Source organism: Gopherus flavomarginatus, chromosome 3 (assembly GCF_025201925.1).
Source record: "Gopherus flavomarginatus isolate rGopFla2 chromosome 3, rGopFla2.mat.asm, whole genome shotgun sequence".
NCBI lineage: Eukaryota > Metazoa > Chordata > Testudines > Testudinidae > Gopherus > Gopherus flavomarginatus.
The window spans coordinates 260,745,172-260,761,881 of NC_066619.1; the positions used below are offsets into that span (position 1 = coordinate 260,745,172).

Below are 16,710 nucleotides of genomic sequence, written 5' to 3' on the forward strand. Positions count from 1 at the left end.
GCTATAAAGTATTCATCTCCAATACCTGCATTTCATATGTACCTGATTAAACAGAAATGAAACTGAGCTATTCTTTATGCCCAGAGAAACCAGCCATCTGAACAAAACTGGGAAAGAGAAAATGACTCAGAACACCTGGTGAAAAAGAGAGGCCAAAATGATCAAAAACATACAGGACTGAATGCTAAACAGGAATGACTCACTGTCTAATTTTTTTTTTTTTTTTTTACAGACTAAGCCCCTGCAGTTTCCTTGGCTGGTCTCCATCTGGTCATGCTGCAGCGTCATTTTTGCAGCAGTTTAACACAAGATGTTTCCAATTCAAAGTGTTTTTTAGACATAGGCCACTTGTCGATCTATGTTTATCTGATTTGTATAGCGCATCCTTTTGCTGCAAGGTACTAGCACCTCCAAATGTATCTTGTGAAGAGAAAATAGGATTCGGTATGTATATTTTATATAAGCATGCATGGAATTATGGAATGGGATCTCCTTGACTGAAAAGTGAAAGCTATTTTCTCAGACTCCAACAGAAAAATTTCTAAGTGGTCCAATGCAATCTAATATTTTGCATTTAGAATTCAGCAATTTCATTGCAACAAACCATAATTTTCTGTGTAACAGCTTTGCAAATTATGTCTCACAAGACTTCACATCTTTGATGTCCATAACAGAATTGCAGAGACAAATAAAAAACAACAAAGGCAGAGAGAGAATTTAGGAGATATGTCAGACAAAACATGTATTTTCAACTAGGATTTGAAAGGAGATGGAAAATCTGAGCAGTGGAAGGATACAGGATAGCTGCTTCGGATAACAAGAGCTTCAGGGGAGAAGGTTCTCATACCAACAGACACAAGCTTATGTGGCCAGCACTTGAGAAATGAGAGAGAGAGGTGGGAAGGAGTTAAAAGAGTCAGAAGGCCTGTAGGATGGCCAGGTATGGGTCTATAGAGGATTTTAAAATCAAAGAGGGCATTTTAGAACTGAAATGAATAAGGCTTCAGGTGAAGTTTTCTGAGGTTGCACTGAAAGTCTAAGTTGTCTGAGGTTATTCTTAATGTGATAATGCTTCTTTGCATGTCTGAGAAGGGCAAAGAGGGGTGGTTTTGCATCAGTTAGAAAGCCAGTCCCACCAAAGGCCATAGAAAAGGGGATTCATGTACTAAACAAATCTAAATGTCATAGTATTTACATTATTTATGTTTTTATTTTTCATATGCATCCTTCTGCTGGTTATTTAATTAATATCTGTATATAATGTTGGGGTCAGAAAGAAATTTCCCCAGTGTGCAGATTATTCCACTGTAGAGTTTCTTGAACCATTCTGTGAAGCATCTGGCAGTAGCTACTGCAGTGACACGATATTAGGCTAGATGAGCCATGGTCTGAGCCAGTATGGTAATTCCTATGTTCCTATAGTGGACACATGGAAAGCATGACATGGATATCTTTCCCCCAATCCTGAAGAAAATCTCTGTTTTAAGAAGTGGTCCCCAGTATGAAAACCATTAATCTAACAGACTATTCTTTTATTCTAATCTATTTTATGTTTTTAAAAATATTTCTATCTAGTAAAATGTCTCATATTTTACAGAAGCAATGACCACCTGCCTAAATGGAAGAATATGGACCCAAAACAGAGCAAAAACTAACCTGCACCCAATGTCTTTTCCTGCCACCCACCTGAGTCAACTAAACGTAAGTCTGCACCTGGGGGAAAAGAGTCTTTTGTTCCAAAAATTAAGAAATCTGCTTGGAGAATCTGAGCAACTCATAAGTGAGAGACAAACAAAGTGCAACATCTGTCTTAAATGTAATAATGCACACCCCATATGAATGGAATAGCTAAAATTTCCCTCTGGGTTGAAAAAAATTGAACAGGTTGCTTAGAAATATGTAAACCCCATTTTCGTTAGTGCAAGGAAGCAAACTCCATCCAGATGGAGAATGTCAAAAGTATCAACTGGCACATTTTACTCACATTTTCTCTACTGATCACTCAGTTTACACGAGGGTTCTATTGTGGCCAGGTCCCCCGTGCAGAGAGAGTGGTAAAGAGCACCATTGGTCATTCACTCATTCAAAACATAGCACATTTAAAGGCTTCCCCAATAAGGGATTGATATCACCTGAGAGAGAAAAATAAGTCTCTCTCAATATGTCATCATCATCATGGCAAATACCAAAGGGACTTAAGCCTCACTGCAGATGGAGCACCAGCTAGGTCCTTAAGGCAGCCTAGCTGGATATTCAGTTTATGTCCATCACTGACCATCTTATCGTGCCACTGAAACTTTTGGCAACCATATGCTCACTGGCTGTGTAGCAGCATTTCTTGGTAAACATACTTCAGAATTCATTCATCTCCCATCCTAATGTGTCCATACACCAGCACTGGGCCTGTTTGTCCATACCAAAAAAGCCACCAAAACTGAACCCAGGTTGCTGGATTTGGCTTTGAATATCCTCATTCTTGATCATGTTCTGCCACTACTATTGAGCAGCTGAGGAAGATGACAAGAATCAAAAGCATCATTCATGGTGCTCTTCAGCCTTCCTCAGTTCCCAGGTTTCACTGCCATACAACAGAGTCGGTATAGCCATGGTTCTATAGATCTGCAGTTTCATAGCAAGCTTAATGTCACAATGTCACCACACAGGTTGCTGAAGGGCCCCAAACATAGCCAACAGTTGCTGCTACATGAGTGTTCACATCTTTCAAGTATCCTCCAGCACTGCCTATGACACTGCCCAAGTATTTGACAATTGCCACCTGTTTGTTTTCCCACCCAGACAAGTTAACACTGAGCTGGTTGTAATCTGGAACTAGAGACTGCTTAAGGATAATGACCAGGGGACTACGTTTTGTCTGGATTAATAAAAGACCATAACTGCTGCTTCTTGCCTGACCAGATTGGCCTTAAGCAACAGCAATTCACCAAACTGAGCCAACAAGACAATGTCATTGGTTCTCCAAGCAAAGTGGTGGTCAGCTGAAGGCCATCCAATATGTGCATTTGTTTAAAAACTATAGTCCTTACAGCTTCCCATTAACTCTCACGTTTGGTTGAGGGTTACATTTTCTTTGTAAATTGGGAGTCAATTCCAGAGCCTCTTGATGGTTCATAGTACAAGCCTTTTCAGCAGTACTATTCCTTAATGAGTTTTTAAGAAAAACAAACACTCAGTCTCAATGAGTCAAACCCTGGTGTTCTTGCTCAGGTGCCTTTACAACGTGTGACACTTCAATGTGAGCTTCCCGTAATAAGGAGACCGAATGCTTGGCCCAATATGAATCCGTGACTGAGTTAAATTATTCAGGGGGAAGATTTTCAAAGGCAAAAAGGGGCAGTTAGGCACCCAGCTCCCATGAAAAGTCAATGAGATCTGGGCACCTAGCTCCTCTGTAACCTTTTTAATACTTTAAAATTATTTCTCTGTAATTGAAGCCTTAAGAGGCATTTTCTTATGTTTATTAATATTTATCGCTTGTATTACTGAGTCAGATGGATGTCTCCTGGCTATGTTTTTTTTTTCTTCTTGTAACATGGTTTTCTTTAGCCTAGAAGCTTAATACTACGCAGGTCCAGCCTTTTAGATGAGGACTGCTATACAAGAACAGCTGTGGCTGAGTGACAGAATTAGATAAAATGCATCCTGTCTGACTGGGCCATGTAACACAGTCCTTTACTTTCCATTACTCTTTGAGTTAAACTAGTGATACAGGGCTATGGGGTGGGGCTAAATTGATACATAAGGACCACCGTGCTTCAAGGTGGTGGGTGCCCTCAAGCTGTCAGCTTCAATCATTCTAAAACATCAGGTATCCCACTGTTTCAGGAAAGGAAGACAAGCAAGAGTCAAGAGAGTGAAAATGAACAAAGCACCAATAACATTAATCATGGCTCTGGGGTCTATGTAAGAACGCTCAATCTAACAACAAAAGCGCTCAGTGGAACTGATACATGTAAATTGTGCATGAGCTATGATTACAATGGTGTCCTATTACCACAATATCATGGGTAAGCCCAACAGGCACGCTGCACATGGTTGCACAATATGCTCCTCCAAAAGCTCAGGAAATGAAGAGATTAAATGATAGAGAATGGGAAGGTATGGAGTATATTATGCATATGGAACCCAGTGCAAAGCACATTGATGGAAATGGGATTCTTTGCACTGATATCAAGGGGCACTGCCTCAGTCTCCTGGTTATTTTGTTCAGTTATGTGAGTTTGTGAGGATTAGAAGGAACAAGCCCCTAAGTTTCCAGGGTGTGTGAGGAGAGACAGAAAACAGAAGTATTATGACCTTGGTTTAACAGAGAACATAGAAATAGTCACAATCTGATATTCAGCATAGGATTCAAATCTAGTTCTTAATATCCAAAATGTAAGTTATATGGATGAGATTATGTGACCTCTTTTCTGATAAGAGTTAGTTTGGGGAACAAAATCTGAGTTTCTTTATATTCAAAAGAATATAACACATATTACCGCTGCATAATAATAATAGTACAATTACTTTATTTACAAAGTGCCTCACTTCCAAGGCACTCGGAGTTGCACAAGCAATTGAAATATAGTCCTTTTAAAATAAAAAAGAAAGAGCTTCTCCCTCATTGGAGAATTTGGTTATCTTTTTCGTTTACTGCCATTATCTGAGGTGGCCCATTCTTTTATTCATGGCGGAGCAATTTATGAAACTGAAGGCTGCGTTTTGTCAATGTTATTATTCTCTCCTCAGTACCCAGCTTGCCATTGTGGACAGTCATGCTCATCCTCTGCAGCCACATATTCTTCTGGCGATTTGTAGGAATAGGAGAGATTATTTGTATTCTGACTTCCCTCTCCCTGCATAGGCACCACCAAAGAAGTGAATAAACCAGCTTCATTCTCTTTTTAATAGCTGCTTATTCAATTAAGGAGTGTGGGAATTAAGGGAATTAGGAGGAGGACACAACACAGGCCTATTGACCCCAAAATGAAAAAAACTCCATATGCTTAAACAAACTCATAGAGAGAGAAGGGTACTTAACTACAGGAGGAATTTCACAAAAGGTCAGGCTTAATCTTCCCATGTATTTGAATATGTCCCTTAATATACTGTTCTTCTGCCTTCTGCAGCAGAGATATTTCATATTATGTAAAAGGAAATATGTGCTCGGCTCTCAGATAAACAGTGAGTTTGTCTTCACCTTGCACAAGGGCTCATGAGTATTAGTGCAGCCGTTAGACCTGACAGATGCCCATTGCCTGACCTGCATGTGCACATGATCTCTGACTTCCTGGGCATGAAGAGAACCTCTTTCAGGGTATGTATACAGGGCCGGCTCCAGGCAGCAGCTTAGCAAGCAGGTGCTTGGGGCGGCCACTCCGGAGAGGGGCGGCAGGTCCAGCTATTCGGCAGCAATTCGGCAGAGGGTCCCTCACTCCCAATCAGAGTGAAGGACCTCCTGCTGAATTGCTGCAGATCGCGATTGCGACTTTTTTTTTTTTAACTGCTTGGGGCAGCAAAACCCCTGGAGCCAGCCCTGTATGTATAGCTGAAGGCCTCTACATACGTATGTGAGATTTTCCTCTGTATTTCACATAAATGTAAGACATTTACCAATCGACACCTGAATACCTAACAACAAAACCAATAGTGCTCATGTGTCAAAATAAAGGCAGAAACATATGGCTAACCTGAACCAACAGAACAAGGGCAAACCCATTAGTCCTCAGGCAAACCTCACAAAAGGGACCAGTTCCCAAATAATAGAGAACATAAGGATGAAAAGTTGGTAACAAATAGAAACAGCCAGAAAACAAGGGAAAGGGCCCCAAAATGCTATCATTATTTCTATGTATGCAGGAAGGGATGGTCCAGTGGTTAGGGCAAAAGCCTTGATTTGAGAAGCCTGACTTCAATTCCCTGCTCTGTTACAGACTTCTTGTGTTACCATGGGCAACTCATTTGGCCTCTTGGAGCCTCAGTTTCCCATCTGGAAAACAGACATAATAGCACTGCCCTCCCTCTCAAGGGTTTGGGAAGGATAAATACATCAAAGATTGTGAGGCACTCAGGTACAATGGCAATGGAGGCCATATAATTACCTATCATAGATATATTTAGCATCCCCATGGGCACCCCGTTTTACCTCCAGACATCGTATACTGCCCCCACAACCCCAGCACAAGTTCCAACATCCATCAAGGATCCCCCACACCCAGGAGAGGAGGAGTGCAAGAGAATTGTTAAGATGGCAGAGATGTACAGAACTCAGCCACACAGCAGCCCCTTATTCAACATTTCTTCCTATACAGAAAATCATATAAGAGAAAAGAAAAATAGCAATAGCCGCTAGCAAAGCTCCAACCACAAAGAGCCAGACAGCACTGGTGTCATCCAGCTGCTGCCCCACCTCTAGCTTTTTGAAGCCTGCTCTCCAGAAGGGACTGCCTGCAACCAGCTGTAAGTGCAGGTGGGCGCTACTCAGAGATGTAGTCCTAAACCCAGAAATGGAAAAGCAGAGAGGCAGCACACAGCAGATGTTTAGGATAGTGGAGAGCAATAAAAGCTAGCAAAGTCCTGCCTTTCTTGTTGCTTTGCAGGTAGAGTGGCTGGTTGGAAACACGAGAGAAAGAATTTCTTGTGGTTCTCAGGTTCTGAGCAGTGTTACAAAAAAGTGAGAATGTGCTTACGGAGCTTCCCACCTGAAGCAGCTTCTACCAGCCAGTCATGAATGTGCTGCATCACACTGTGAGGCCTTGGCCTTTGCTCTTGCTATTGTCTAAATAAATTAGTAAAAACCCAAGGAATGTGGAGGCATGAGAATTTCTGTATTGTAATATAATTTTCATGCAACAAGAGTAGGACTCTGTCAGTCCCTCCATCCATGTTTTCATACCATGCCCATCACTACTGTGTCTGGGCACCTATTTCTGTTCTTGTGAGAATAGGAAGCTAAGAGTCCCTGTTTGCTTTTATCTGTTGATGTTAAGCAGGGAGTCACTTGTCCAAATCACATGCCTAGCCTACCACACTGGTGATATATCTACTCTGAGGTAATTGATTATGCTGATTAATTGCTCCAAGTACTGAGTAGAAGGGAACATTTAATATACTGAGATTTGGGGCCAGATTCATCCCTACACTGGCTGCTTCAAGCCATTCCTGTTTTAACCTGCTGAGTAAGCCAGGCTTACAGCTGATCTGCATCACCAGAGTGACACAAAGTTGCTGAAGCATAGTGGTGAATCAATCCCATCATCCATCATATGATACTCCGGTTTGTCTCTGGATTGCTATAAATTGTTTACTCCAGAAGTTACAACTTTTTATCTCTTCAGCATTTGTTTCACAACCCTGTATTATGTAAGGAATGAACACATCATTTTGCTTGCATTATGGGGGTAGAGGGGTTAACAAAAGTCTACACTATGAGCTAAGTGTGTGATTCCCAGCTCACATACTCACCCTAACTCTCATTGAGGTAAGGCTGGAATTCCCTATGGGGAGATCGACACTGCTGCAATCGATACAGCAGAGATCGATTTAGCGGGTCTGGTGAAGACCTGCTAAATCGATGGCAGAGCGCTGTCCAGTTGACTCCGGTAGCCCACCTCGCCAAGAAGAGTAAGCGAAGTTGACCGGAGAGCGTCTCCCATCGATGCAGTGCAGTGAAGACACCTGGGTAAGTCAACCTAAGTTACGTTGACTTCAGCTACATTATTCACATAGCTGGAGTACCATAACATAGGTCGACTTACCCCTGTAGTGAAGACATATAATGTGAGTATAAATAGCAGTGTAGCTGTGGTAGCACAGGCAGCAGCAGTGGCAGCATAGCTTAATAGTGCCGAGTATGTATCCGCTGGCTTCAGGTGGGTTTGTATTTGGCATGGTTAAGCTGTGCCGCCATTGCCCATGTTATGATGGCTACACTACTATTTATACTTTGACTAGCTCAAGGAGAGTTAGTGTGAGTATCAATATGAGAGCTGGGAATCTCAACATTAGTTCAGAGTGTAGACATAACCTAAAAGGCACTCATTCTCTTCTTGGGCCCCACTTCTTTTTTCCCTTTGTATTTTCAAGTAGAAGAGGGGGCCATGCAAAGAGCTCTGCCTACTGTTTAACACTTCTGGTGCTTATGCCAAGCCTACACTTGTAGTAGAAGGAAACAATCTTACACACAATGTACTTCACCATGCAAAGACATCCAGGATCAAGGCCATAGAAAGGACAATGGTAATCTTCCTAGCACTGTATTATGAGCCACAGCTTCTGAAACAGTCAGTTATCCATTCTAGCACCTTCTGTCATCCTATTTATTCCCCTGGAGAAGAAGATGTCCCAACAGAAATGGACTAAAATCAAAGCTACCAGCTGGCTGACCTGATGAGACTGTACATGTACAAACAGATGTAGACATTTCTTGATTTAATCAGACCTTTAGCAAAAGGACTGCAATGTATAAATCTTGCTCCACACTTCATCTGGCTTCAATAATTGGCTTTAACGCTAGTCAGCTTAAGGCCTACACAAAAAAGCTATCTCTAAGGAGAAATTAAGTCAGTGTCTTTCTACAGCAGGAGTGATGTCCACAAGATACATATGCTTTCTTAAGGACAGAAGAAATATGTTGCATGTATCTTAAATATAGGGGTCCAAATTCTACTTGTATTTACACTGATGCCAGTCAAGAAAAACCTCACTAACTCAGTTTCTTAAAAGACCTGATGGACTCAGAGTAGGATTTGACCCTGGTTTTCTTATGCAAATTACATGATACAAAACATAAGATATGCAGGACATGAGAACAGAATATAGTCCTTAGTTATAATGGAATTTAATATCAATTTCATGGGAACTCAAAATCCCCAAGTGAACCTGCAAGTGGATGCTGGTATAACCCACCACTTTTGTAATGAAAGCCATGAATTTTGCCTCCTTATCTCCTTTCAAAGCTTTTCCAGATCCTTCTCCTTCCCCAGTGGAGATTCCTTGACTCCCAACAGGCTACACAGACCATGTGTGTCCCTTTGAGAATATTTTGAATGTCCTGGAATTAATGACACTACAACTGGGACATTATTATTTACGGGAAAGCTATTTCATGTCTTTTTTTTTAAAGAGGTTTCTAAAATGTTATTGGTAATCATTTTAATTTTCCCTTTCAAACCTGTACAGTAAGGGATCCTGGAGTTATAGGCGCTTAGGTATGAAAAATTTTGTGAATAATATTTGTAAAACAATTCTAAGATAGTTGTTTTGAAAAATATGTGGCATATGCACAATGCATGATGGTGTGGTACATGGGTTTTATTGACATTCTTTTACAATGACTTTCATAACTCATTTATGGCCTGTCAAGATATGTGTTGTGTCTTTTTACATTCATAGCCAAAAAAAAAAAAAAAAAAGAGGAGGACAGGAAAGGAATGGGATTTAGGACTTCGGCATGAGATTTTTAGTGAAGCTGAGAGTCAAAGAGGGAGAAAGCATCATTAGAGATATTATTGTTTTTCTTGTTCTAATAGTGTTGGAAGAAAGTGAATGCTTTTTTACCATTCTCATATGACAATGCCTATGAACACTTTATTCATCAGATCACTATATACTTCATATTAAATTTATACTCTATTGATCTTTTTAAAAGAGTTTGTCTTTAAGATTAAATGCTTTGGCTTTAAAACTGGGAATCTCATGTGTAAAAAATAATATAATCTGGGCAAGTATTGCAAAAATATGCTCTTGAACACTCATTTCAAAAGGTACTGTCAACTCTATTTATTTGTTTTCTGTGAACTTTTATATGAGTTCTTTTTCTGTGCAAGAATTTGCATGTGAAATTAAAGTCTTGTGAATCTGTATGCAGCTTCATGCGAAAAGTGTTTGTGTGGCCTTATTGAAATCCATTTTCCTTCCATTCATAAATGTTTTGATCATCCAGCTGGAGCAGAAATAATATCATCTGATTAAGATAACCACTCACAAGCCACAATTAACAAATAGAGAATCGCTAAAGACATAAATAGTGGGAAAGCAATCCATGGCCACATGTTCATGTAACATGTTTATTATTTATCCAGGTCTGATTTTTATTGAAATTGTTCACACACAATAAAGAGCTACAGTCATTGATTTATTCTTTATGAACAGTTCACCAAGCCCTAGTGGTAAACCCAGAGCCCCAGAGGGCCTCAATTTGGCAGGACACCAATATATGGATCATCTGGCCTGTGATTGGCACAGTTTGGAGCTAGCTTCTATACATAATGAATTATTATATTTAAAGAATTTGAAGGACATGGTTTGTTGATGTAATACATCCTCTAGTCTTTATTCATATATATAGATACAAACTGACGTATCATTTCTCACTTGAACACTCTATTGGGTGCTGTGCAGGAGAGGGATGGAGGGGAAGATTAAGGATGTAAAGCTTCAGGTGAACTACCTTTTCTTATGTTGCTGCATACAGCAATCTATAGAGGTTACCATTAAAAAGTTGGCATTTTCCCAGCACAGTATCTAAAATTCTACATTTATCCATTATACTGATAAGAAAGCTAACTTATAACCATTAGCCAATGGTAACTAATGGCAATCACCACATTTGCACTTATTTTTGTATTTAGAAATAATGTACTTGCTACATAAATTATTTAATATGTAGGGGATATTAGTATTTAATTGAAGTCCACTGTGTCTAAAAAGACACAATCTTGCATTCGTTTAATTAATCCATTTGCTTTATTTAATAATTGTCTTTTACACTACAGTGATGGTGTTCAAAGGAAATGTTTATCAGAATCTATTACACTATACATGCTGGTGCACATATGCAAAACATACTCCGGTAAGTACCCCTATTCACAGAAGTATTCACACTGATTACTTACAAGAAAGGCCCTATAATGGGATGATTGGGCCAACCTTCTTATGTAGTAACATGTTTAATATACCAGGGTTTGGCCTACAGACTAAATTTATGAGTAAACATCCCTCTCATAGCTTATATCAGGAAGGCAAAGCTTCAGTAAAAATGGCTATTAATGTACTTTATCATTTTACCAACACACATATTGCCATTTTTAAAATATATTTCCATATTGGAAGCTTGTTAGCATTAAGCAAGGCAGTTTGACATTTTATTTACTGTGTGTTTGTCTCTATAGAATTGTTGGCTAAGCATTAAGAATTGCAGGCAGAGATGTCATAGTACTATTCTGACCATCAGCAGCAGGAGCCTGAGTTTTGGAGCCCCAAGGGGAATCTTATCTGTCTGGAAAGCATGCTGAGATAGTCTGCTTTTCTCTTTGCAGCTGGTGCGTGTCTATTATAGAAGGCTCTGAACAAGGATCAGTTTCATTATTACCATGTGTAATTGTACCCTTACTGTCCCAAGCAAAAAGCAGATGTTTCCCCATGAAAATACAGCCCTTGTACATGTGTGTTAAGATGTCCTCACAAGAAGTCAATGCCGTGCATTTCTGATCTCTGAAGGGTAGAATAATGAGCAAAATACTCCTCTGCTGGGCCAAAAGAATGATCAACCAGCTCAGAAAGGAGGAGCATGTAACTGACACATGCCAAAATGGGTACTTCACTGATAAAAAAAATAAAAATCTTGTTTTAAAAAGTACAGAATGATGGTTCCGTTACATCTTCTGAACTGGCAACACAACAGAGAATTTCCATCAGGGCTAGGGCTAGTGGGAACTCAGTATAATCCAAGGCTCCAGTGGCTTTGGCATTTTTACTACCCTGTTCATGGATTAAGCTGCTAAAAAAAATGGTAAACTGGTGACAGAACTGGCAGGAATGTTTTCCTAAAATTCACTAATACAGGTGTATATAATTTTAAAAGTTATTCCTTGTGAAATAAAGCTTTTCAAATGGTAATTAAAACTCATAGAGCTACTCCACTGAATCATTTTATCCTCCTTCTCGAAGCACTAAGATTACCCTGTATCGCCCTATATATCCCATATTGCCTTTTTAAGATCATCTGTTCACATTTCTGTGTCAAACTCTGACTCTGAGAACCAACTGCCTCCATCACTGACTGATTTGTGGGGTGTTCTGCTTTTATGCATCTCTTCCAGGTGCTATTCACAACTAAGAATAGAGGACAAGAGAAAGAGACTACACTGCAGGGATAATACAACAGGCTAACCTTAACATGTGTGGATGAAGACATCACTTAGACCAGACTGTGACTTCCTTTAGTCACAATGATAAAAAGTTACTCTCACCAGTACTCATATTTCAGTCAACGGGACACCCTGAGTGAGCGAATTTTCCAATATGGGTAAGGGGCATCCAGTCTGGTCCTTAGGAAACAACTTAAACAGCCATGCAGTGATATTTTTCAGATCCTAAACCCTGCAGGAATACACTGCTTTATCATTCAGCTAAACAGAAAAATGTATAATTTAAGATCCACTGACAATAAACAAAACTACCTGTCATAAAACCTATGTCCAGTATATATTTCTCTGAATTCCAAAGGAAACAGTCATTAAACAAATAAAGACTCTCCTGTAGTATTTGCCATCGTACATTGAAGCAAAGGGCTATAATTAAACCTGAAACTGACTTAACTGATTTTCATAATTCAAACCAAGAGAAGTGAAAAATAGTAAACTAACAGTAGAAAGAAAATTGGAAGGTAAATTGGATATTGAAAATTCTGTAGGTTTGGATGGTTTGCGGTGTTATTACCAGAATTGGTGACAAAATGGAAGAAAACTGTTGGTAAAATTGTATTCAATTTGTTGTCAAAATTTTGTTTCCAATACATTTTCTAGCCACCTCTAGTTATTAGTAACATAGGTCTGGGAATCTGTATGCTTAAAATAGATTATTTTAAAGTTGGCACGTTCCCTTAGTCTGTCTCACAGAGAGCAGACACAAAAGATTAATAGCTTTATAACAATGGGAAAATCACATGGTTTATGCTTTTTACCTTGTTTTATTTCTGAGGCTTTTACTCTTTCCAGTGAAGCTGATTTCTCTCCAGTAGGATTTTGACCTTTATTACTTGCTGACAACACATCTGACAAATAGCTTTTTGCTGTGGTAGCTGAGGTTGAACCATCTGGTTTTTCTCCCAAGATGCATGTGTTATTCATAATGACATTTTTCTTTCTTCCCTGGAGAACAGCGCCTGCATGCTGATTTCCTGGATGACTGTGGAATACGTCATCAAATTTAGACAACTGGTACCTCCCATTTATGAGATGGAAAGAGCTCCTGTCTGAAAGTTTCAGTGAATTGTTCATTTTTGACACTACAGGCTGGGATGTCACATCTTGGGCTGGACGACAGCCTGAGGACAAATTGCAATCCGCCTTCAGTTTTGAATTGGAAGAGGCAAATGAAGGGATCTGAGGAGGACAGAGGGAAGAGTATGTAACCTTTGAATGTTCGCAACCACAAAAAGGCATCTATCAAGATATAGTAAAACAGACCACGTGATTCTGTGCATTATGACTGCTGTCAGCAGTACTTTTCCATGTTATTAGCTGTACAGTATGTCTGTTATGCTTTCATTGGAATTTAACTCTCAAGCTTCTGCACTAGCAGGGAAATGGACTAGATGATCAAAAAGTTCTTTACTTTTTGCCATCTATAAGATCTATAGTTCTTTGATGATAACGGTAACATCATTGGTCCTTTATATACACGATTTATTGTAGTATAGAGTGCCAGGAAGCTGGGGCTGAGTGGCACAAATATACGTCTTTCTAAACAGTTCTGTTTGTTAATATATTGTCAGAATAATACATCTGTTACTGTGTTATTAGTATAAGGAGCAGTTTCTTGCATTAAAACACACGTCATTTGGAACATGCTTGACTCTTTATGTGGCTACTGTAATAAAACAGAAAATGTGTTTTTTGTGGGTTTATTTCAGTTATTTATTCTCAGGTCATCATAAAAATTCAACAATGTAATGTTGCAAGATCTGGCATGGATGCTTTTTATTCTAGCAGTCTCTCATCTTCCTTGTGCAGTTAAAAGGTGGTTGTATTGCCTTGAAGTGGATAAAATCTCTTGCTTGTTTAGTATAGCAGCAGACTGTCACAAATGCAATTGCAATTATCAGCTCTGTCCTTAACAGAATTCCTGCAGTTAATGGAAATTCTACAAAGAGCTTCAGGGCACAGGAATAATTGGATCATTAAAAAAAAGGGAAGAAAGAAAAAGGCAGATCAATAACTACATACTGGTTAGGTTTTGCCATTATCTTTTTATTACCATCCTGGAATTTCCAAAGCTGATCTTACCGAGAGCTGCAAGGGTGAAAACAAACCTCACATTTTTTTTCACATCTTCTAGGAGCAACTATCAATTCTTAAACAATAGGTAAGAAGATTCATAATGAAATACAATGTGTGTTTATCTGCCTCAGATTGTCCTAACTACCAATAAAGAAGTTATTTAAATATTTATGTGATTCATGAACTGACGGCTAAGAATAATTGATCTCATTAAATTAATAGTTATGAAAGTGATTTATTGACCTGGTAATTACTGCGATGGTTTTGTCTAAGCTCTCGATGCAAGGCTATGATCCTCTCTGGGCATGTTAATTTTAAAGGAGAAGTAGTGCACTTGTTTTGAGTTGTGTGAGCACAGCAGATGTCATCTGACTTCTGTAGAAAGCTTGCAGGAATTGGCCTTGCCTTCTCATTCGCTTCAGCCTGGTAGGTCCCATGATTATTTGGCAGTTCATTGACCTGTGAAGTGTCTACAACAGGATGCAGTAACTGCAACCAAAAATGCTGTTATCAGGAATTCAGGTTAGAAAATGTTTCTGATAGGACTGGTTTGGTTTTTGATCAAGCGTAGTCACTACATTGAACATGTTGCAGGAATATTTATAAAAAACAATTTTGCAGAAACCATATATATGGAATTCAAGAAGGATAATACATTATTTTTACTTTGAACATTTGTAAGTACCCTGGAAGCATCCTTTTGTCAATCCAAAGTGGAAATGTCTCTTACCATAGAATATGCTTGACTCTAGATAGCTCCTAGAAATCCCTCTCACAGCCCCGCTTTCAGTCCCAAAATAAAAAAGCTAAGTGAAAATATCCAGAGCTCTCCTACCAAACAAACAAAAATCCCCTGACCTACTTTTGTTCAGAGGTCTTGGATCACCTGATACTATTTCTCGTTGTAGGGCCTAATTTTGGCCTAACGATTGATGGGAGCCCAATAATTAGGGCCTAATAGTTAATGGGAGTCTCTCTTTTGATTTTCAGTGGGGGTTAGCTCAAACTGTTATTGAGTTAGGGCTTGTTTTCACTACCATGCTACATTGGCGCAGCTGCCTCGATACTTGTCTTCACCAGATGCGCTATGTCAATGGGAGAGTGCTCTCCTGTTAACGTAATTATGCCACCTCAACAAGAGGCAGAAATTATGTTAGCAGGAGAGCGTCTCCTGATGACATAGCCTGGTGTAGACACTGCTTTAAGTCAATATAATTTATGTCATTCAAGGGTGTGTTTTTTTCACACCCCTGAATGACGTAAGTTACATTGACTTAAGCGGTAGTGTAGACAAGCCCTTAGTTGTTATAATTAAATTTATTAACAAGACTAGTATGGAGACAGTGAGGTAAGCTGGAGAAGGCTTCAGGAAGTCACAGCAGGTCGGTCTGCCTAGTACTCACATACATACATTAGAAGGTTGACAGGCTGTAAGGGATGGAGAGATTACAAAGGACAGTATTCAAACATTTTAGAGCATGAAGAGATTGGTTCTAAAATTAGTGGATCAGAATTTACTCACTACAGGAAGCACAGTTTGAGGCATCTCTGGTGGCAGATGAAAGTCAGCAGTAGCGGTGCAGGTTCTAGAATGTAATGACCCACTCAGATGCAAATCACTGTCTTCCCCAGTAGGCATAACAGTCTGTGATGCTAAGAGAAAAACACAGCAGCAAATCATCAAAAGCTTTGTAGTTGTGATACATTTAGTTTCCTACACTCTACATAAAAATCCACTTGAATCCAATATGACCTGATACATGAAGTGTCCTTTTTACAAGAATCTGTTTCTCAGTACCAGCACTGTTTTGTGTCTCAGGTTACTGAGGGCTCCAAGAGTCAACGTACTGAAACTCAGTAGCGAGGTACATAACCATGAACATTACTGAACAAGAATGCTCTAAATGTTTATTTTATAATACAGACTAATATCCCAAAGTATACACTGCATTACATTTAAAACCTCGGGTGAGTTTCTGGGGACAGGCTCTACTTTAATTGTCCTGAAGTCCTGGTTAAGAACCTGGGGCGGATGGGAGGGGATATCCCTAGAGCATTACAGGCAGCACTGAGAATTTCATTCCCAAAATGTGACTCAACCCTACCACAAGTTATTTCCCTATCTTACTCTCAGGGTACATGTGCTTCCCCCTCAAAGTTACATGTTGCATGTTCAGATTATTTCTTCTATTAGTAAATTTTTGCCCCTTCATTTTTTCAATAATTCATTCCACCTTCCCAAACTCTCTTTAGAATGAGTTTCATCTTCCTCTATAGCAGGGGTCAGCAACCTTTCAGAAGTGGTGTGCCGAGTCTTCATTTATTCACTCCAATTTAAGGTTTCGCGTGCCAATAATACATTTTAACATTTTAGAAAGTCTCTTTCTATAAGTCTATAATATATAACTAAACTATTGTTGTATGTAAA

The 16,710-nt window shown here is 39.3% G+C and overlaps 1 protein-coding gene across 1 annotated transcript in view; it reads right to left on the reverse strand.

Annotated features, from left to right (window-relative positions):
• C3H4orf50 (chromosome 3 C4orf50 homolog) overlaps positions 1–16,710 on the reverse strand; it is an 84,966-nt gene that overhangs the window by 36,874 nt on the left and 31,382 nt on the right. The window contains exons 9-11 of the mRNA XM_050945513.1: positions 15,805–15,935; positions 14,526–14,771; positions 12,965–13,385 (exon numbers count right to left, since the gene is read on the reverse strand). Coding sequence (XP_050801470.1) covers positions 12,965–13,385; positions 14,526–14,771; positions 15,805–15,935 — 798 coding nt within the window. The remainder of the gene's footprint in view (positions 1–12,964; positions 13,386–14,525; positions 14,772–15,804; positions 15,936–16,710) is intronic.